At 39.1% G+C, this 20,220-nt stretch overlaps 1 protein-coding gene across 1 annotated transcript in view; it reads right to left on the bottom strand.

Annotated features, from left to right (window-relative positions):
• Positions 1 to 20,220, bottom strand: part of Etl1 (SWI/SNF-related, matrix-associated actin-dependent regulator of chromatin, subfamily a, containing DEAD/H box 1) — a 308,851-nt gene that overhangs the window by 88,327 nt on the left and 200,304 nt on the right. The window contains exons 12-13 of the mRNA XM_067139725.2: positions 19,797 to 20,024; positions 13,749 to 13,970 (exon numbers count right to left, since the gene is read on the bottom strand). Coding sequence (XP_066995826.2) covers positions 13,749 to 13,970; positions 19,797 to 20,024 — 450 coding nt within the window. The remainder of the gene's footprint in view (positions 1 to 13,748; positions 13,971 to 19,796; positions 20,025 to 20,220) is intronic.

The following is a 20,220-nucleotide window of genomic DNA, read 5'->3' as shown; positions in this document are numbered from 1 at the left end:
CAAAATTCACACTTGAATACGAAATTGAACGGAAAATTAATTTTTTAGACTTCACTACTATCAGGCACCCAAGCTATTTAACCCTTTTAGACCTGAAAGAAAACTGGCGGTGTGAATTTTTGTTTGTACGTCAAAAAGAGATTAAAATGCTCTTAAATACATATATTTTTAGTTTATTCTACGAAATTAAAATTAAAATCTGGAAAAAAAAAAAAAAAAAAAAAAAAAAAAAGCACCCGCACAATTGTGCGTGTCAGGACTTCATTCACTACTTACAAAAAAGAAAAATTACCTCAATGCATGTGAATATACATATAATACATGATCAAATGTTCTATTTTACAGTGGTAAATCATTTAAAACAATTAAATCTTCGTTCAAACACAAGTAAACGTTATATTTTCTACACTGAGGAAGAGTTTTGCTTTTACTGCTCTTTTGGCAGCAGCAACTTGTCGTCAGACCTGAAAGAAATCTGGAGGTGTCAAAACGTCAAAAACTTACTAAAATGCTCTCAAATACATGTTTTTACAGTTTATTTTACAAAATAAGAACTATCAGCTGAAAAATAGAACTCACACAATTGTGCGTGTCAGGACTTCATTCACTACTTGCAAAAAATTAAAAATTAAAAAAATTCAACTCAGTACATGTGAATATGCACATGTACATGATCAAATGTTCTATTTTACAGTGTGGAATGATTTTAAACAATTAAAATCTTATACATTACATTTCTCATGTAGAGTATGAGTTTTGCTTTCACAGTCCTTTTTGTGACCGGACCCAGCACTCCTGCATGCATTGCCTGTAAGGAAACCTAGCCCGCACATATGTGCGTATCAACATTCAAAACCTCATGGTATTAACGTACGATGTTGTAAGTTCACAATTTACGTTTGCTACACAATTTACACACATCATTGATTATATTCTCATATTCAGTAAAGCTTCTAGATTAATATGAATGCAATAAATAAATACTTACTTTAGGCATTACTGCTTCCCGCCATATTGCTAATGAACCGTATTTTTAAACTCTTCTTCCTGCCCCTTGGTGGTCAAGTACTAAATAAAAACAGCTGAAGTACATGCTACGTGTCACGCACAAGCACTGCAGTCCGGTCAAGCGCCAATAACACGTCAAATAAGCTCGGACATACATAAAATACAAACCCGCACAATTGTGCGTACATGGTCTGAAAGGGTTAAGATACAAGATTTTCAGAAAACCCACCCAAACAGTCACTACAATCTGTCAAGATTCTTCACACCCCCAAATTCACAAACAAGCAGTGTACAGCAGCAAGGTGTACCGAGCCTTCTATGTTCCAATGTCTAAAAGAGACATCAAAGATGAGTTGAAGACCATTCGTAATATAGCTAAATCTAATGGATACAACAGTTTCTTTATTGAAAATATAATCAATAAATATAAATATCGCCCCTCTACCACTTTGAAAAAGAATTAATAAAAGACAACTCCTCTCTTTCTATCTTTACGTTCAACGAACTAATTTACATCTTTAAAAAGGATGATGTAAAAATAATTTTCAAAACCAACAACAGGAATGCACAAGTCTTACATAATGCAACATCTATAAACAAGTTCAATAGTTTTTCAAAATCAGAAGTATACAGAATTATTTGCAACAGTTGTAAATCTTCTTACATCGGACAGACTGGGGTGAATTTTAATATAAGGTACTAGGAGCACATCAATGCCCTGAAGTACAATTAATTTTCAGCTGTAGGACAGCATATGCATGACTATAATCACAAATTCACAGACATAAAACGAGATACAGAAATTCTCAAAATCAACATTACTGAAAGCTGCTTCATACATATACTGTAGATCAATATTTTAACCCGAATCATAATCTTAATGGAATTTCAGAAAAGACAAATATCATATTTGACATTCTAATTCCCAACAAGTCATAATTCAGTTTTTCATAATATTCACAGCACCTTTCCTCAGCAGCCATATCTTTACCCACATCCTTCGGCCCTGCCTTAATCCCTCCTTTCCCCTCCACCCACCCCCTCTCCTTTCCCTGACCTCTCCCCTTGCCCAATCCCCTCCCTCTTGGCCCGCCTCTCTCTCCTTGCCCCACCCTTCCTTTTCCTTTGAATCTCACAACCGTTAGTATGAGGCGCACAACAATACGCCACGCATTACATGCCTTAACGAGAGGTAAGTCTCATATAACCTATGCCATTTGACTAACACACACTCTCTCTCTCCCCCTTCTATTCATTCATTTTATCTAATTTTATCTATCATTTATTCAGGTTAACTTCAAGGAGACCACAATGAATTGCAAATTTATACCAGCCACAAATTAAGAATGTGTTAGTTTTAACCATATCTTCATGTGCCGTCCTGACAATGTCCAACAGCATTTCAGCATGATTTTAACAAGCACTACGGGAACATTTCATTTTATTTACGGTGGTCGATGTGGAAACACCATCTAGCAGTTCTGCGCCAGCTGGTGGTTATTTACAGTGGTGTCCAGTGGTTTGCATACTGCTAACACCACTCAAGTAGGTTTGGTGATTGATGATCTGACTTCAGAATCAACATTTACCAGTTCCCATTTTGCAATTGAGATTGTAATGATTAGCAGTGATGGCACTAACAATTCTATGAATATTACTACAAGAAAGAGTCTGGATGATGAGCATACTCAAGATGCTAAGAATTTAGAGCCTAATTTATTTTTCAGATTTTACACATAGTTCATCCCAGATTTTAATATCAATTGTGTGTTTGTACATTTGTTTAGTTATTAGATGTATCACATTAAGGCTGAAGATGGCCAGCCAAGGCTGTTAGTCCCTAGTTTAGTAATGTAATTCAATAATATTGCATATTATAGTATTGAAAAAGGTGGAGCGTTACAACATTAGTTTAATAATAATAATTGTATCAAGATAGATGGATTGGTCTCCATTGTCCACAAGAATGGCCTCTGCGATCTTGTGATATGAAATGTCATATGGCTTTTAGTGCCGGGATATCCCAGGACGGGTTCGGCTCGCCAGGTGCAGGTCTTTCAGTTTGACACCCGTAGGTGACCTGCGTGTCGTGATGAGAATGAAATGATGATGAAGACAACACATACACCCAGCCCCCGTGCCATTGGAATTAACCAATTAAGGTTAAAATCCCCGACCCAGCCGGGAATCGAACCCGGGACCCTCTGAACCGAAGGCCAGTACGCTGACCGTTCAGCCAAAGAGTCGGACATCTTGTGAAATGACTCTGACTCCAATGGACTTCTTATGGGGTTATGTATGGGATAATTTTCATCAAGATCTTCCAGTGCACAGAAACGATCTGATTATTCAGATGATGATGATGATGATGATGATGATTGTTGTTTAAAGGGGCCTAACTGCTAGGTTATCGGCCCGATCAGCATGATTGAAACTGTTCGGAGCAAACAAAATGTTCTGAGTTATTGGTCTGAAGAATAGCAGAATTTCCTGCATTGTAGGGTCAAACCATTTGAGGAAAATAACATAAGGATGTTTCAGCCAAACTGAAATGGTTTTCATTCATTCACCCCACTGAAGGGGTTTACACCACAGTCGTAGAATTGAAATTCTCAAACACACAACACACTGACCTGTATAAAGGGTCTCTCATATAAACTAAGATGAATGCACGGTGTTTTTACTCTGCGCTAAGGCAGCTGCCTCAGCCGAACTTATGTCGTGCGTAGCCGTCCTCCTTTAAACATGTATATGATCTTATATGAAATCCAACCTTATAAAAGATACTGGAAGTGTCGTCCTTCCTGGGTTGTACAGGCATTGTATCTGGTAACAATTTTCTGCCTGATGTGAGTGAATTCTGCCACTGTAATACTTCTGATTTCATTTGTAATGTTTTCTTTCAGTTCCTCCAATGAGTGAGGATTTGTTCGATACATTTTTTCTTTCACTTTATCCCATAAGTAAAAATCACACACTATTAGATCTGGAGAACAAGAGAAAAATAAACCAGCACTGATCACTCTGTCTGCAAACACTTCAGAGGTTGTAAGAAGGGAATCTTCTGCTCTATGAGCAGGGGCTGATTCTTGTTGAATCCACCTATACGATTTTTCTTCTTCTGTTAACTGTTGGAAGAACGACATCAAAATGTCATCTTGGTATCTCTCTGCATTTACAGTGTAAAACAAAAGCTAAAGGTTACCACCTATTCAATACCGTTTATTGTAACCTTAAAAAAGGTACATATATTTGTTGAAACTAGTTTCGGTCTTACCACAGTCAAGATCAAAGTAAAGGCAAGGCATGAATAAAAAGAAAAAACAGAAATATATATATATGAAGCAAGCAAGAAATTCAAGACAAGTAAGATTTTAAAACACTCATCACAATCATATGTCCTGTGCCAGCTCTCAGCTTTCCTCCAATTGGAAGACTGCACCTCATAGAAGACCAGGCAAAACACTAAAATATCAGCATTAGAGGAATCTTCTAGAACTCAGCTCAGCTGAAACAAGTGTGAGCACAATGATGTTGATGCAAAAGAGTTGAGATGTTTATTTGTTTCCAACAGGGTGAAACCAAACATGGAGGAAAAAATTAAAAAATTAAACAAAAGAAGAAATAAAAATAAAAAATATATAAAATAAAAAATGCTTTAGGTGGGGCTGAGGGATGTGGAATGGAGGGAAAGAAGGGGGTTAGAGTACTTAATTTCCTTTTATTGAAAATAAGAACTAATAGATCAAATAAAGGGTTTGTTGAAAGCGGGATTAAAGAATTGATCCAGGTGGATGACACAATTCTCAACTTTAATGAAATATCTGAAAAAACAAACCCTTTATTTGAACTCCTTGGCGTCCGTAACACTATACTCACATAGATGAGATAATCCAATAGGTATTTCAATATTTTAAAAATAGAAGGATGAATTCTGACACAAACAAGAATAATTTTCTCTGGCTGAAAACCCTCGCACTAGACCAATCTAACCAGGATTCATGATGTATGCCGAAGCCAGAAGTTGGCGTGGGCACCACACGTCTTGCTCTCGTTACGCTTAAGCAACAACTCATGGCGGGCAAGCTCACCCCCAGGAGAAGCCAGTCTAAAAATGGCCGAGCGCTGTGATTCGCCGGAGAGGGAGAGGCGTAGACTCGCTCTTAATGTAACACCACAACTAAGGACAAAAGATCTCACTTCGTGGAAATTTAAAGAAATACATAAGAATAATATAAACAATAAAACAATGCCCCTAGGATGGAGAGGACATAAATAAAAATTAGTAACATGAAGTCCCACAGAAAATAGTGGTGGAAGATAAGACTGAATAAATTCCAACAGACACCAATTTCCACAGCGATAATGCTAGTTCGAAATATAGTGGGAGTGGGCTAGAAACACGTCACCAAGGTGACAAGTTCTAGAAGATTCTTCTAATGCCAATATTTTAGTGTTTCACTTGGTCTTCTGTGAGGTGCATTCTTCCAATTGGAGGAAAGCTGAGAGCTGGCACACGACATGCGCTTTGGATGAGTGTTTATAAAATCTTCACTTGTCTTGAATTTCATGCTTGCTTCACATATATATCTTTTAAAAAAGTGTTTATTCATGTCTTGCCTTTACTTTGATTTTGACTGACGATGTTGATGATGGTCTCTGGTAAGACCGAAAATAGTTTCAACAAATATATGTACCTTTTTTAAGGTTACAACAAACAGTATTGAATAGGTGGTAACTTTTAGCTTTTGTTTTACACTATATTGCTCTTCAATACGGATTAATATGAAATTTATTACCTATGATCTCAAAAAAGCCCAATTATTCGTCTTGCACTAACAGCACACCAAACATCAATCTTCCTATCATAATGAGGGACTTCATAAATACCATTAGGATTTTCTGCATACCAACAGCAAGAGTTATGACTGTTCACATGACCATTACGATGAAACCAGAACTTTTACATATGAAAATACAGTGTTGCAATGATAACTGTCTCACCATGTTGACAGCTGAGATTCAGACTGGCAGACTGATGCTTGCCAGGTCGAGCACATGCAGGCTGCTTGCAAGGTCAAGAATTAAGCAGGTGCCTCTCATACGGCAGCTTACATATCGGAGAATAAAAATGCCGCTTTAACAGTCTTACTTTATATGAGAACCCCTGTATAAGTCATTCACCCTGTACATGCCAGGAAGCCTCTAATTTCAGTCATTGTTCATCTTCTTCTTCTACCGCTTTTCCCACATCTGTGGTGCATGTGTGTGAATTTGACCCTGTTTTACGGTCGGATGCCCTCCCTGACAGAAACCCTATATGGAGGGACGTAATCACTATTGCATGTTTTTGTAGTGGGTGGAAGTGTAGTGCATTGTCTGAATATGAAGAGGAAAGTGTTGGGACAAACAAAAAATACCAATAATCAGACACGATTAAAATCCTCGATCTGGTTGGGAATCAAACCCATGACCCTCTGATGATGATGATGATGCTTGTAGTTTAAAGGGGCCTAACATCGAGGTCATCGGCCCCTAATGGTACAAAATGAAATGGCAACAAAAAATCAAAATCATCCACTGACCAAAATAAGAAAATGCCATGAAGAGTGAATAGATGGACATGAACACAAAAAAACAATAAACAAACAAAAAACAGTGATTCCGATGAAAAAAAAAGGTCATAATTAATAGTATTACTGACCAAGGGACCACCTATAAAGCATAATCCTGAATCGAGGATGCTTGATGTCTAAAGGGGTCCAAAATCCATGTCTAGGGCCCCACAGAATGGTACGTGTCGCGATTAAAGTAGAACCATGGTATTTGTCATGTTGGGGTACTAATCAAAAGTAGCAAAGACTCACGGTGTTCCACACAAGATGGTACTACTCACAATTATCGTACTTCGTACAGGTAACGCAGACCTATGGTGTTTCTCACACAATGGCGCCACTCATAGCCAACGCAAACTGATGAAGTTCCTCACCTAGGTGTACTAGTCACGGGCGCCGGTATTCCCGTGGTGTTCCTCACATAGTGGGAACTAATCACAGGCAACGCAGACCCACGGTGTCGCTCATATAGCGGTAACACTCACAGGCAACGACCAGACCCGCGGTGTTGCTCACATCGGTACAATGCACGGGTACTGGAAACCCCCAGGAGAACCCCCTCTTCTGTTATTAATCACAAACCTATTTTGTACCTAATATAGTGATACTACTCGCAAGTACAGGCAACCCATGGTGTTCCCCGCGTGATGGTATGAATCAAAAGTACTTTCATGGTTCTAATTCAATCATCCCTTGGTTGCCCCTTTTAGTCGCCTCTCACGACAGGCAGGGGATACCGTGGGTGTATTATTTGTCTGCATCCCCCACCCACAGGGGTAAAGAGAGAGAGAAAATAAGAAGAAAGAAGGGATCCGTCACTTCGAAAGATGAAGTAACGGATGAAAAAAGGCAAGGGCCACGAAGGGCATGAAAATGAAAGACTTCCCAGGCCTCGAATGCTCTAATACCGTCGGGGTCGGAAAAGAACAAGAGTTGACCAAGGGAGGCCGGACAGGATAGATGAAAGTGAGGAGCCTGGCACAAGTAAGTGGAAGCAATGCCAAGACTCAGCTAAGGGCCCCGTGGTCGCCAATCCACACTCCCAAGTTGAGAGCCCCTTGGCCTCTTTTAGTCACCTCTTACAACAGGCAGGGGATACCGTGGGTGTACTCTTCATCTGCGTCCCCCACCCACAGGGAGGTAACCCTCTGAAGCGAAGGCCTCAATGCTGACCATTCAACCAATGAGTTGGACACATCCTTCCATTTATGAAGTGGTGGAAATTGTCTTTATTTCTAGTGAGAAACTGGTGGGCAGAATGATTGGTTTCCCCGACAATCAATGTTAGAAGGGCCGAGGTAAAAAAACAAAACAAACTGAAATAGGAAATAGTAGGTGAATCTTGTGGTGGCATATGTGTTTGGGTCCTGTCAGTTCATGGCACCGATGTGGAAGGGGGATGGGTTGCTCTGAGGCTAAGATGTGATCATAATATTCATCGTCCATATCACTGTCCACACTACCAACATCACTATCTGGTAACGCAAAATTCTGCATATCACTATCCTCACTTTCAAGTTCCGATGAAAGATTATCACCATCACTCGAATAATAATCTACATATTCCATTATATAATCGTCAGCTAAACGCACACTTTGCTTTGCCACCTCACACAGGTTATGTGCACTGGCAACTTGAAGGAACTGTACTGGACAGCGTGTTATACTACACTTGCACTAATTTTGAAAATTATATCAAGACTGAGTTAACTAAGAAACTAATGAATAAACTATATATACTACCTAAGATACTGCTTAAAAACACCCCCAATAAATCGCATAAATATGCAGAATACCGAGCACCCATTTGCTGCTGTCGCCATTCACAATGTAAACAAACTGGGAAACAGAACGTGTTTCAAGTCAAAGAATATGTACAAATATATTATAACAGTGATTCCTGTTGAGTAAAATGCAAGTTAAAACCATACTCCTAAGTATTCCATGGTAGCTGAAGACACCTGCCATGTAAATAATTCAGGGTACCAATAGATTGTTACCCTGAGAAGTATTGCAGGACCAGGGCTAAGCGTTAAGACAAACATAAACACATAGCCAGAAAAATTAACCACAAGCAGTTAAAACCCACAGTCTGGTCAGGAATCAAACCCAGAGTCCTCTGAAACGAAGGCCAGTATGTTTTGATCTCCATACATACATTACATACATACATACATACATACATTATCATTATAGACTGTTATGCCTTTCAGCGTTCAGTCTGCAAGCCTCTGAGAATTTACTAAACGTTGCCACAGTCCTCGATTTGAAACTAGTGCTGTGGCCTCATTTAGTTCTATACCTCTTATCTTTAAATCGTTAGAAACCGAGTCTAACCATCGTCGTCTTGGTCTCCCTCTACTTCTCTTACCCTCCATAAGAGTCCATTATTCTCCTAGGTAACCTATCCTCTCCATTCGCCTCACATGACCCCACCACCGAAGCCGGTTTGTGCGTACAGCTTCATCCATCGAGTTCATTCCTAAATTAGCCTTTATCTCCTCATTCCGAGTACCCCCTGCCATTGTTCCCACCTGTTTGTACCAGCAATCATTCTCGCTACTTTCATGTCTGTTACTTCTAAATTATGAATAAGATATCCTGAGTCCACCCAGCTTTCGCTCCCATAAAGCAAAGTTGGTCTGAAAACAGACCGATGTAAAGATAGTTTCGTCTGGGAGCTGACTTCCTTCTTACAGAATACTGCTGATCGCAACTGCGAGCTCACTGCATTAGCTTTACTACACCTTGATTCAATCTCACTTACTATATTACCATCATGGGAGAACACATAACCTAAATACTTGAAATTATCGACCTGTTCTAGCTTTGTATCACCAATCTGACATTCGATTCTGTTGAATTTCTTACCTACTGACATCAATTTAGTCTTCGAGAGGCTAATTTTCATACCTTACTCATTGCACCTATTTTCAAGTTCCAAGATATTAGACTGCAGGCTTTCAGCACAGTCTGCCATTAAGACCAAGTTGTCAGCATAGGCCAAACTGCTTACTACATTTCCACCTAACCGAATCCCTCCCTGCCATTTTATACCTTTCAGCAGATGATCCATGTAAACTACGAACAGCAAAGGTGAAAGATTACAGCCTTGTCTAACTCCTGTAAGTACCCTGAACCAAGAACTCATTCTACCATCAATTCTCACTGAAGCCCAATTGTCAACATAAACGCCTTTGATTGATTTTAATAATCTACCTTTAATTCCATAGTCCCCCGGTATGGCGAACATCTCTTCCCCGGTACCCTGTCATATGCTTTCTCTAGATCTACGAAACAAACACAACTGCCTATTCCACTCGTAGCATTTTTCAATTACCTGGCACATACTGAAAATCTGATCCTGACAGCCTCTCTGTGGTCTGAAACCACACTGGTTTTCATCCAACTTCCTCTCAACGACTGATCGCACCCTCCCTTCCAGGATGCCAGTGAATACTTTGCCTGGTATACTAATCAATGAGATACCTCTATAGTTGTTGCAATCCTTCCTGTTCCCTTGCTTATAGATAGGTGCAATTACTGCTTTTGTCCAATCTGAAGGTACCTTACCAACATTCCACAATAATTTTACTACTCTATGAAGCCATTTCATCCCTGCCTTCCCACTGTACTTCACCATTTCAGGTCTAATTTCATCTATTCCTGCTGCCTTTTGACAATGGAGTTTATTTACTATCCTTTCCACTTCCTCACGCATAATTTCACCAACATCATTTTCCTCCTCCCCATGAGCTTGGCTGTTTGCAATACCACCATGATGATTTCGTTTTACATTGAGAAGATGTTCAAAATATTCCCTCCACCTCTCCAGTGATTCTCTGGGATCTATTATGAGTTCACCTGAATTACTCAAAATACTGTTCATTTCCTTTTTCCCTCCCTTCCTAAGATTCTTTATTACTGTCCAGAAAGGTTTCCCTGCTGCTTGACCTAGCCTTTCCAGGTTATTACCAAAATCTTCCCATGACTTCTTTTTGGATTCAACAACTATTTGTTTTGCTCTGTTTCTTTCATCTACGTACCAATCCCTATCTGCATTGGCCCTTGTTTGGAGCCATTTCTGATAAGCCTTCTTTTTACGTTTACAGGCTGCTCTCACTTCATCATTCCACCAAGATGTACGCCTTTTCCCATCTTTACACACAGTTGTTCCTAGGCATTCCCTTGCTGTTTCTATTACAGCATCCCTCAATCTCCATTTACTTAGTAAAATATATTACAACTGTAATCTGCTATACAGAAAAAGGTGATTCATATATACTGCACAGAATTCATCTAAAGTATGAAACCTCAGCTGATCAATAACCTTAGCATTTGGACCATGGTGATAGCAGGTAAGGAAGGAGTGGTCGAAAGCAAAGAATACCATGTTTAGAACCAACTAAAATTATCACCATCAAGGAGTAAACTACTTAGCTTTGATTTCCCAGTTCTATCATGGATCCTACGTAACCCCATCTATGAAAGAGAGGCTAATTTTCACCAATTTTCAAGAAGAGCAAATAGTAATGGATGAAAATTAGCGACGGGGGGGGGGGGGGGGGGGTGGGTGTGTGGTGTGTGTGTGTGTGTGTGTGTGTGAGAGAGAGAGAGAGAGAGAGAGAGAGAGAGAGAGAGAGAGAGAGAGAGAGAAATAATATACTTGGACTTGCAATTAAAAAAAAGTTCTTACCATTCAGACAATGTAATACATGAAACATATATACTAAACATTCTCTCCGTTTTAGAGTTACTCTGTGGAGCCAGGAGCATAGCCAACATCAGCTTGCTTAGTGAAGAATACTTTCTTGTTTCAGACGCATAAGTGATTCTTCAAATATGAAACCAAGTTCTATCAACCATTTCATCCTTGTCAAAAGGAAACATGCTGGAAAACACCAGCTACTTCAGCATGCTCCAAAAACTTATCCTAAATATTCCATTTGTTTACAATATATTGACAAGTTTTAGTGTAAAACAGCTGGACATCAGAATAGAAAGTTCTCAACTTGACCTCATTTAGGGAATATTACCTCATGTATGCCTTTGTCTTTGCTCCAATGACCAGCTCATTGTCATTTTGCTGGAGCTTCAAAGAAGCAAATTTCAAATCAAATAAATTACCATCAGATTCTGAAACTGAGGATACCTTCACAAAGTGACAAATGATGTAACTGAAAACACAATTTAACTGGGAATAAAGTTGTTCCACTGCTCTAAGATGTACACATTGCAACATAGGTAACCACCTAGCTGAAATGTATTTCAATATTTACACGAGGCTTGTTGACAATTTTGCCTCTTGGACCTCTTTTGCAAGTGGTAATAAATATGAATTTAAAACTATTCAATATTGACATTCTCGAGACCATTACAGCCCTTTTGCTGCTTGCTTGTTGTTTTCAGGGGCCTAACGTCGAAGGTCATTGGCCCACACAGCCCTTTTGAGCAGCTAAATATTCAAGATGACAGACACAGCCCTGTACCTGAACGTTACGTTGCCATAAGACCTATCTGTGTCGGTGCAACGTAAAAAAAAAGGTACCTGAATGTTTGTATTGCCTTGCAGACAAATTAACTTAAGCCTTTGGAGACATCAGTCATAGTGCTGTCACATGCAAAACATATACAATTTTCCAATGGGATTTTCCTTTCGTACAGGTCAACAACCCAAACTTTAAAAATTTCTTCTCTTGCATTGTCATTTAATACTGGTATTGTAAGAATGACTGTTAAAATTTGCCTAGTTTCCATATCAAAATATGATACCTATATGGTAAAGCTCCTCACCCATATTACCTGTTAATGTTTCATCTATAGTACCTTTAATTAACAATTAACATCCGGACATGTTTTGTCCTTCTTTTTTGACATATCAGCCTAAAATACTTGTAAGATGAGTAAGACAAGGTCACAAACAAACATTAAAATATGATTCGGGTTACTGAATACGTCAAGTTAAAATGCATGATAAAATTCGAAGAATGTTCCTAAAATTTAGCTTTTTAGTTCTGTTGAAATGAAGATAAAATTGTTTAATACACGTAATAGTTCCATTAAAATTTGATGATCGAGCTCTTCTTATGTTGGCGTGATGATGTGTTGTTGATAATTCTTGGTTAAGAGGTTATGAGGCAGGCGGAATATTTGACTGTAAGCGCACATACAGAGAAAGATTGTGCCGTAGTTGATTATTCCTAGAATGAAAACGACAGCTATTAGCAACGTTAAAAGTAGGCAAGGTTGAAGCACCTTATAAGTCGAACTGAACTAACAGATGACATCTGACTACTTATGTCTCCATCTGCCCAAAAGAGGTTAGGCTCGATACGTGTGTTTAAAGCTGATTGAAGGTGAACTGTGGAGGCCATGTGTGATGAAAGCTAGTTTGGAGGGAGAGTAGCAGAGGGTATGTATAGTACCAGCCAAACTTCTAACTAGCGCTGCAGTTTCTGTTCAAACACAACCAAACTGGAAAGCTACTTTTGAATCTGGAATCATTTTCTTGAACAGGTGTCCAGCATGGTCACTGTATTCTACATAAATATTATACTTGACAAGAAGTGTTGTAAATAATACTCTGCATTTGTCACAGCACTTTTGTGTTCAGAGTTTTTCACAAAAAACCATTGTTAAATTCTTGTTCAGGATCCTTGACTTCACAGCATTTCTAGTAGTCAGATAAGTGTTGATGCCTACTCTCCCGATGAAGCTGGGAAGCAGCTACAGCTCATCAGGAGCTGAGAACAGATCTATCAGCTTGTAGCTGCTTCCCTATCAATTCAAACACAGCAGTGTATGAAAATGTGGAGATTGCCCTTGTCCTCTTTTATTTTCATGTTTGTCCTCGTCTTCTCTTTCTGTTGCTCCCTCTTTGCACACTGACCTGCCTTTATGTTCATCCTATTTTGTATATTCCTTTTCTGTTTCCCCTATCTGTATATGACTTAATTTAGCAGAAGTTATGTTGCTATCCAAGACACATAAACTGGAGGAGGTATTTTACAAAAGCTTACATGTTGTTAGTAACAAATGTCACAAAGTTTCGATTTATTTTGCACTCTTCTATGTATAATATCTTACATAAAATTTTCATTTTTATAATTTAAAAATGATGCTTACCTCATATGTTTTAGTCAGCTTATAGAGCTCAAAGTCAGACAGGAAAGACAAATTTTCTAAGACGATTTCAGGATTATTTTCTTTGTACAGGGGATTCTTTGCCAAATATTCTGCCATTTTCTCAATCATCTGGTCTGTGTAGTAATATCGAAGAAGTAAGGGATGATTGGCCATTTTTCGTAACTTCATCATCACAGTCATTGCACTGTGTTCGTAATTTTTCTGAAAAGATAACAGCAGGGTGATTAGAGAATTAAATAAATATACAATTTGAGGACAATGGAAATACAGTAAGACCTGCCTTTAGTGGAACCTTTATGAACCGGAAAACTGTCCACATCAGAAAATTTTCCTGGTCCTGTGAAAAATGGCTTAATATTCATTAATATTCATTCATTGTATTTAGCAGAATGTGTCTGTCATGGAAATGGAAGGAAATTTTGAGACTATAACAGAAAAAAGGATGTAAATTTCCTTCCCTACACTTTTCAGTACATGTATATTCCAAATGGATCTAGGATGGCCGAGATAGCATTCAGCCAGAAAATGAACTCAGGACTGTCTGGTTGTAAGGCGGCGACTCTATCTGTAGATAATAACAGGGGTATTCTGCGTAGTTTGGACATCCTTTACTGTAGGAATGCTGAAAGGCCAAAACTTGAAGCAGAAATCTTAGGGGCCTTCTTCATACCTTATCCAATTTAGTCACCATAATGAGTTGCTGACTAATGGAACGCAGGAATTTGGGAGGGTGGGGACACTGCCTGCTTAACAATGAAGTGCATTTTTCCTAGAAAGGTCAAAGATTTAGTGTGCTTACAGTTAGCAAATGCAGAACTTTGTGCTGTAGTTATAGTGTAATTCTAAAAGTGATGGAAGGAAAGAAACATGGTTTTAGATTTGAAGACAAAAATTAAGGTTTTAGAAGCTAGGGAAAAAAACAAATTTTCCGTTATGCAGATCGAAGCAAAGTTTAAGATTGGAAAAATGCAAATCTACGACATTCTTACGGAAAAGGCAAAATTAAATGAAGAGTGGTTATTGGGAAACAAAACAGTACAACGAAAGTTCAGAGCAACTGGGAATGAGGAAATAAACAAAACTGTTAGGGAAGGGATTGTTAGTGTAAGAGCAAGAAATGTGTCCATTATCAGGGACAATCCTACAAACCCATGCAAGAGAAGTTGCAGAAAATCTTGGAAGGGAAAATTTTACCGCTTCCAATGGGTGGTTGGAAAGTTTTAAAAGATATCATGGTGTTGAAGGAGGTCTGCGGAGAGGCTATGGAGATGTCACTGAGGAAACATTGGTAGACTGGACTTCAAAAACTGGCTACCCCTAATTAAAGGCTAATAACCCCAGAACATAGCTAATCTAATGGTGAGGAAAGAGGAATATTTTTCCGAGCAGTACCTAGCAAGAGACTGACAGTTTCTTGTGTATTTTTCTTTCTGGGTAACTTGAAAAGCCATTAGTTATAGGAAAACCAGCAAAACCCAGATGCTTCAAAAATGCTGATTTAATGAGTCTAGCTATCAATTGGAAATTCAACAAGGGAGCATGGTTGACATTACACCTAATGGAATAATGGTTGGTGTCATTCAACTTGAGAATTAAGCAACAAAACAGGAACGTCATTCTATTTTTCGACAATGCTACATGCCATCCAGCAACAGAGCTATCTAACGTTAAGCTTGCATGGTTCCCGCCGAATACTTATAGTGTAACTCAGCCCATGGACCAGGGCGATATTAACTGTTTAAGATTAGTTACAGAAAATCGATAATGGCAGCATTGCAAACATGGAATCAGTCGCCTCTGCCACCGAACTGACTATGTCTGTGTGCTCAATGCTGTAATTTGGATTGCAGAAGCAGTCACCAAATACGGTACGTCAATGCTTTCACAAAGGCAAATTTGACTCACACCCTGATGAAGGAACCATAATAATAAAAAATACTCACGTGCTACAACAAACTCTCAAGCTGTATAATTTTGGTAATGTCAGTGCAGAAGATTATGTGGCCACTGATCTAGAAGTTGAGATAGAGATGGAGTTAGGAAACACTGAAGAGTTCATCACCAATCACTCACAATAAAAGAAAACAGAAACTGATGGCGATTATGACTACAACGAAGACTATGAAGAAGGGTTATGTAACGTCCTACTGACATGACATATCAGCAGTAAAGGACATTCAGCCTTTTTTGCTAGCAAAAAGTGATGCAGAAATGTTCAACATTATTTGCCGTGCCTGGATTTTAATTGAGAACCACGCTTCCAGGAATAGTTGTGTCCAAGCAGGATTACTGGAAGAAGTAAATGACAGTACTGTACAGTATTACTATTAGTGTTATTGGGAATCTTGAAATGTGCCTCCCCGAACATTACAAATTGATAGTGACTTGATAGAAAATTTATAAGAAATCGGGCGATACCTGAACAACGGCAATGCCCGCTGAACCTTTCAAAACAGTAACATCACCCAAGAAGGCCTTTCTCAGGGCCACAGTTAACAATTATCTCTGGGAAGAATGGTTCTCAATCTCATTTTACCTGTCTTATGTCCTCTTTCTATGTGCAGCAAAAAGGGATCAGTGGATCATGACTGTAGAAGATCTAGACCTGACAAGAGTCAGTCACAAAGTATATAGACTATTGAAGCACCTAAACAACAATCCTACAAAGATAACTGGGCACGCTAACATCAACGCAAACCAAACTGCACATCAGTTACTCCTGAACGGAAAGCCTACCTATAAAGTCAGAACGCCCAAAATACGAATAGAGTTCATGGGAAAAAGGAACTACCTCACTGTTCCCTGTTACAAGATCTATGCAGTTAACACAGATGCCACATCCTGTGTGTACAGAAGACACACAGAGGCGGCAGTGAAATGCATCAACCAAAAGTAAATGGAATATGTCTTGCTGTTGAAAGATCCCATCATAAATACGTAAGTGCTATTTTTGTTCAACCTCATGTTCAGATTCTATCCACAGCTTTCACAGAGGAAAATGATATTAAATATCTCACCATAGAGATCAATAACTGCACAATCTCATCTCTCTATAAGCCACTCACCACTGAATTCACAATCGAGAAACCTTCTCATTTCCAGAATCAACACACACAGATAGTTATTGGTGATTAAAACTGCCATAGTACTCGGGGCTATGAGTATAATGACGAGAACAGCACTGCACTGCAAGAATGGGCCAAGATAAATTAGCTGACTCTTATACACGATGCTAAAATACCAGTGTCCTTTAGCAGTGGTAGATGGAGAAGAAGTTATAACCCTGATCTTATATTCAGCAGTGACCACGTCAGCTAGCAGTGTCTAAAGTCTGTCTGCAGTACAATACTAAGCACGCAGCACAGACCAATAATGTGTGAAGTATAAGCTACAGTAAGACACAGGAATGTACCTTTCTGCAGGAGATATAATTTCAAGAAGGCTGACTTGCCGAGGTTCACAGAAATGTTGGATGCTGAAGTGTCTACTGTAAAACTAAAACCCAAAGCTTACAATACATTTACTGAAGCTGTGAAGAAATGCTCAGAAGATCCATACCCCATGGTTGTCGGACTTCATACATCCCAGGTCTCACCTCAGACCTAGCTGCTTAGTTCATGGAACATTCGAAGAAAACCCCTTCGGCGAAGAAACAACTGAAGTATATAGCAATGGAGAACACATCAGTTACTCCTGAATGGAAAGCCTACCTATAAATTCAGAACGCCCAAAATACGAATAGAGTACATAGAAAACAGGAACTACCTCACTGTTCCTTTCAACATGATGGAATTGGATAAGGCTATTAAAGAATGTAAAAATGGCAAATCAGTAGGCCTGGATGACATTCGATCAGAACAGATTAAGCATTGGACCAAAAACCAAGAAATAGGTTTTGCAGCTCTTCAACAACTGTATGAGCAGAAGTCAGATACCAAAGGTATGGAGGAAGAGCAGAGTAATGATCCTACTGAAACCTGACAAGGAAGGGAACCATCCAAAAGTTTTCAGACCCATAGCACTTCTGTCACACCTCTACAAATTACTGGAAAGAATGGTTCTCAATTTCATTTTACCTGTACTTATACCACACCAAGCAGGCTTCCGTCCCTGTAAAAACTGCACTGGGCACCTTCTGAAACTCACACACGTTACAGGGGACGGATTTGAATCCCGCAAGGTTACTGGTGCAGCCTTTGTGGATTTATTGGCAGCATATGATACTGTCAGCCATCAGCAACTTCTGGCCTAAAGTCTTCCGTCTGAAAAAATACAGTACGCTTACAAGGTTCATCGCCACTTTTCTCTACAATCGCAGCTTTTCGTTTACTTCCATGGACAGCATAGCCAATGAAGAACACAGAAAAGTGGTCTACCTCAAGGAAGCTTATTGGCTCCAATACTGTTCAACATATATACAAATGATAAGCCAATAAGTCCAAATACCAGAAGTTTCTTATATACTGATGATCTTGCCAAAAATCACAAAGCACCAACTTTGAAACAGCGGAAATTAACCTCACTGCTGCCGTCGAAAACTTATCCAGCTATTATAGTGCAAATCAGCTCAGACCTAATCCAGCAAAGACACAAGTTTGTGCCTTTCATTTGAGATACAAACAAGCACATCAAAAGCTGGAAGTCATGTAATCAGGTATCGAGCTAAAGTTCTGTGACACTCCAGAATATATGGGAGTAACGCTTGACAGAGCTCTCATTTTCAAGAAAAGTGTATGAACTGTAAACAGGAAGTCTCCACCCGGAATAACCTGTTGCGCAAACTGGCTGCATCGAAGTGGGGTAGTCAACCACAAAATATCTGCACATCAGCATGGCTCCTTCTCACTCCGTTACAGAATATGCATGTTCCTTTTGGTACTAATCACCTCACACCAAACAGGTGAATGTGGCTCTCGATGAGACCTGTTGGTTGGTGACAGACTATTTCAAGTCTACTCCAGTTGACATGTTCTATCAGCTTGCAGGGAATGCACCACCACATATTCGACATGAGGTGAACAAGAAAGTGCTCATCCACTACATGGTCATGTACCCCAGCTCAGAGACTGAAGTTAAGGAACAGTTTCTTACGTACATCACAGAAACTAATTGGATTAGCCAAAGAAGCAAGATTGCAGCTATAGAAAACAAGGTCTCCCAACATCCCTGGACAGACAGCAGCAGCTGAATGCTTACCACCTGGCTACAAAGAGAACTGGACAATGTGGAAATCACTAAACAGTTTGAGATCAGGTGTGGGCAGATCCAAAGTGACCTGAGCGAGATGGGTTACTTCAACAAGTGTGAAGGCGAGGCAGACCATACTCTGCAGCACATGCTTGAATGTGTGCTGAGACCATCCTCCTGTAACAAGGATAAACTCTTTCAAGGCACACTGCATGTCTAACAATAGTATTATTTATAGAAAACCACCTCTAGAGTACTCATACACTTGACAGGAAATAATATGATCTCATAATTTTATGAGTGAATGGTTAAAGGGTATTACTATTAATCTTGATGTAGCAAAGGTTTGGTCGAAATGTGTGTAACGTGACTTGAGTGTAAGTGTATATTCTAGATGTTTCTGACACGAGAATAATAATAATAATAATAATAATAATAATAATAATAATAATAATAATAATAATAATAATAATAATAATAATAATAATAATAATTGGTGTTATTTCCATAAAACATGTTATCATCCAGGTATTCTGCTTTATGGCAGGTCTTGTCATGGGATGAACCTCTTCCAGTTCTGCCTGTCCTGCGCCAACTCATCCAAGCAGTTTAACAACACACTAACTCAAATAGGTTTGTGGAAATTATGGGGAAAGAAAGGGCTACGACTAGAAAGGAAGCCACCGTGGCTGTACGTTTTGACTTTCTCTTTCCTGTGTCCATGTCTTCATTTGTTATTTTTACTTTCTATTTATTATTTTTCCAGCTTGACAATACAGCCACGTGGATATATTTTCTTCTACAAAACATAAGTGAAATATAAGGGGAGTAAACACTTACCTCACCATCCGACTTTGAGAAGATAGCAACAAGTTCGTCATATTTTTCCTTCTGTTCTTCAGCCAAATCACAAAGGACGGTTTCAACGGTTTTTGTAGGTAGGTCCTGCAGCACTTCCGATTTAAGGCGCCGCAAAACAAAGGGTTTCATAATACGACGAGCCAGGGCAATCTGTTGCTGCTCAAACTTTGGTAATTTTGATTCATTGGTCTCCAGAGAAATTTCTTTCTGAAAGCATACCAAAGATAAAACCTTGATGCATCGTTTTTCAAGGGGGAGGGGGAAAATAACGATGGATGCGGGAAAACAATAAACGCAGGGAACATAAAAAATAGGGGGAAAGCAAATTAATAAAATACGGGTAGTGTATTTGGGCATTTTTCATCATGTAAAAATAATAATATAACAACAATAATCCTGGCAT

This window comes from Anabrus simplex, chromosome 2, assembly GCF_040414725.1.
Source record: "Anabrus simplex isolate iqAnaSimp1 chromosome 2, ASM4041472v1, whole genome shotgun sequence".
Taxonomy (NCBI): Eukaryota; Metazoa; Arthropoda; class Insecta; order Orthoptera; family Tettigoniidae; genus Anabrus; species Anabrus simplex.
The sequence above is the reverse complement of the archived record's forward strand: the minus strand, read 5'-3'. Positions and strand labels throughout refer to the sequence as shown.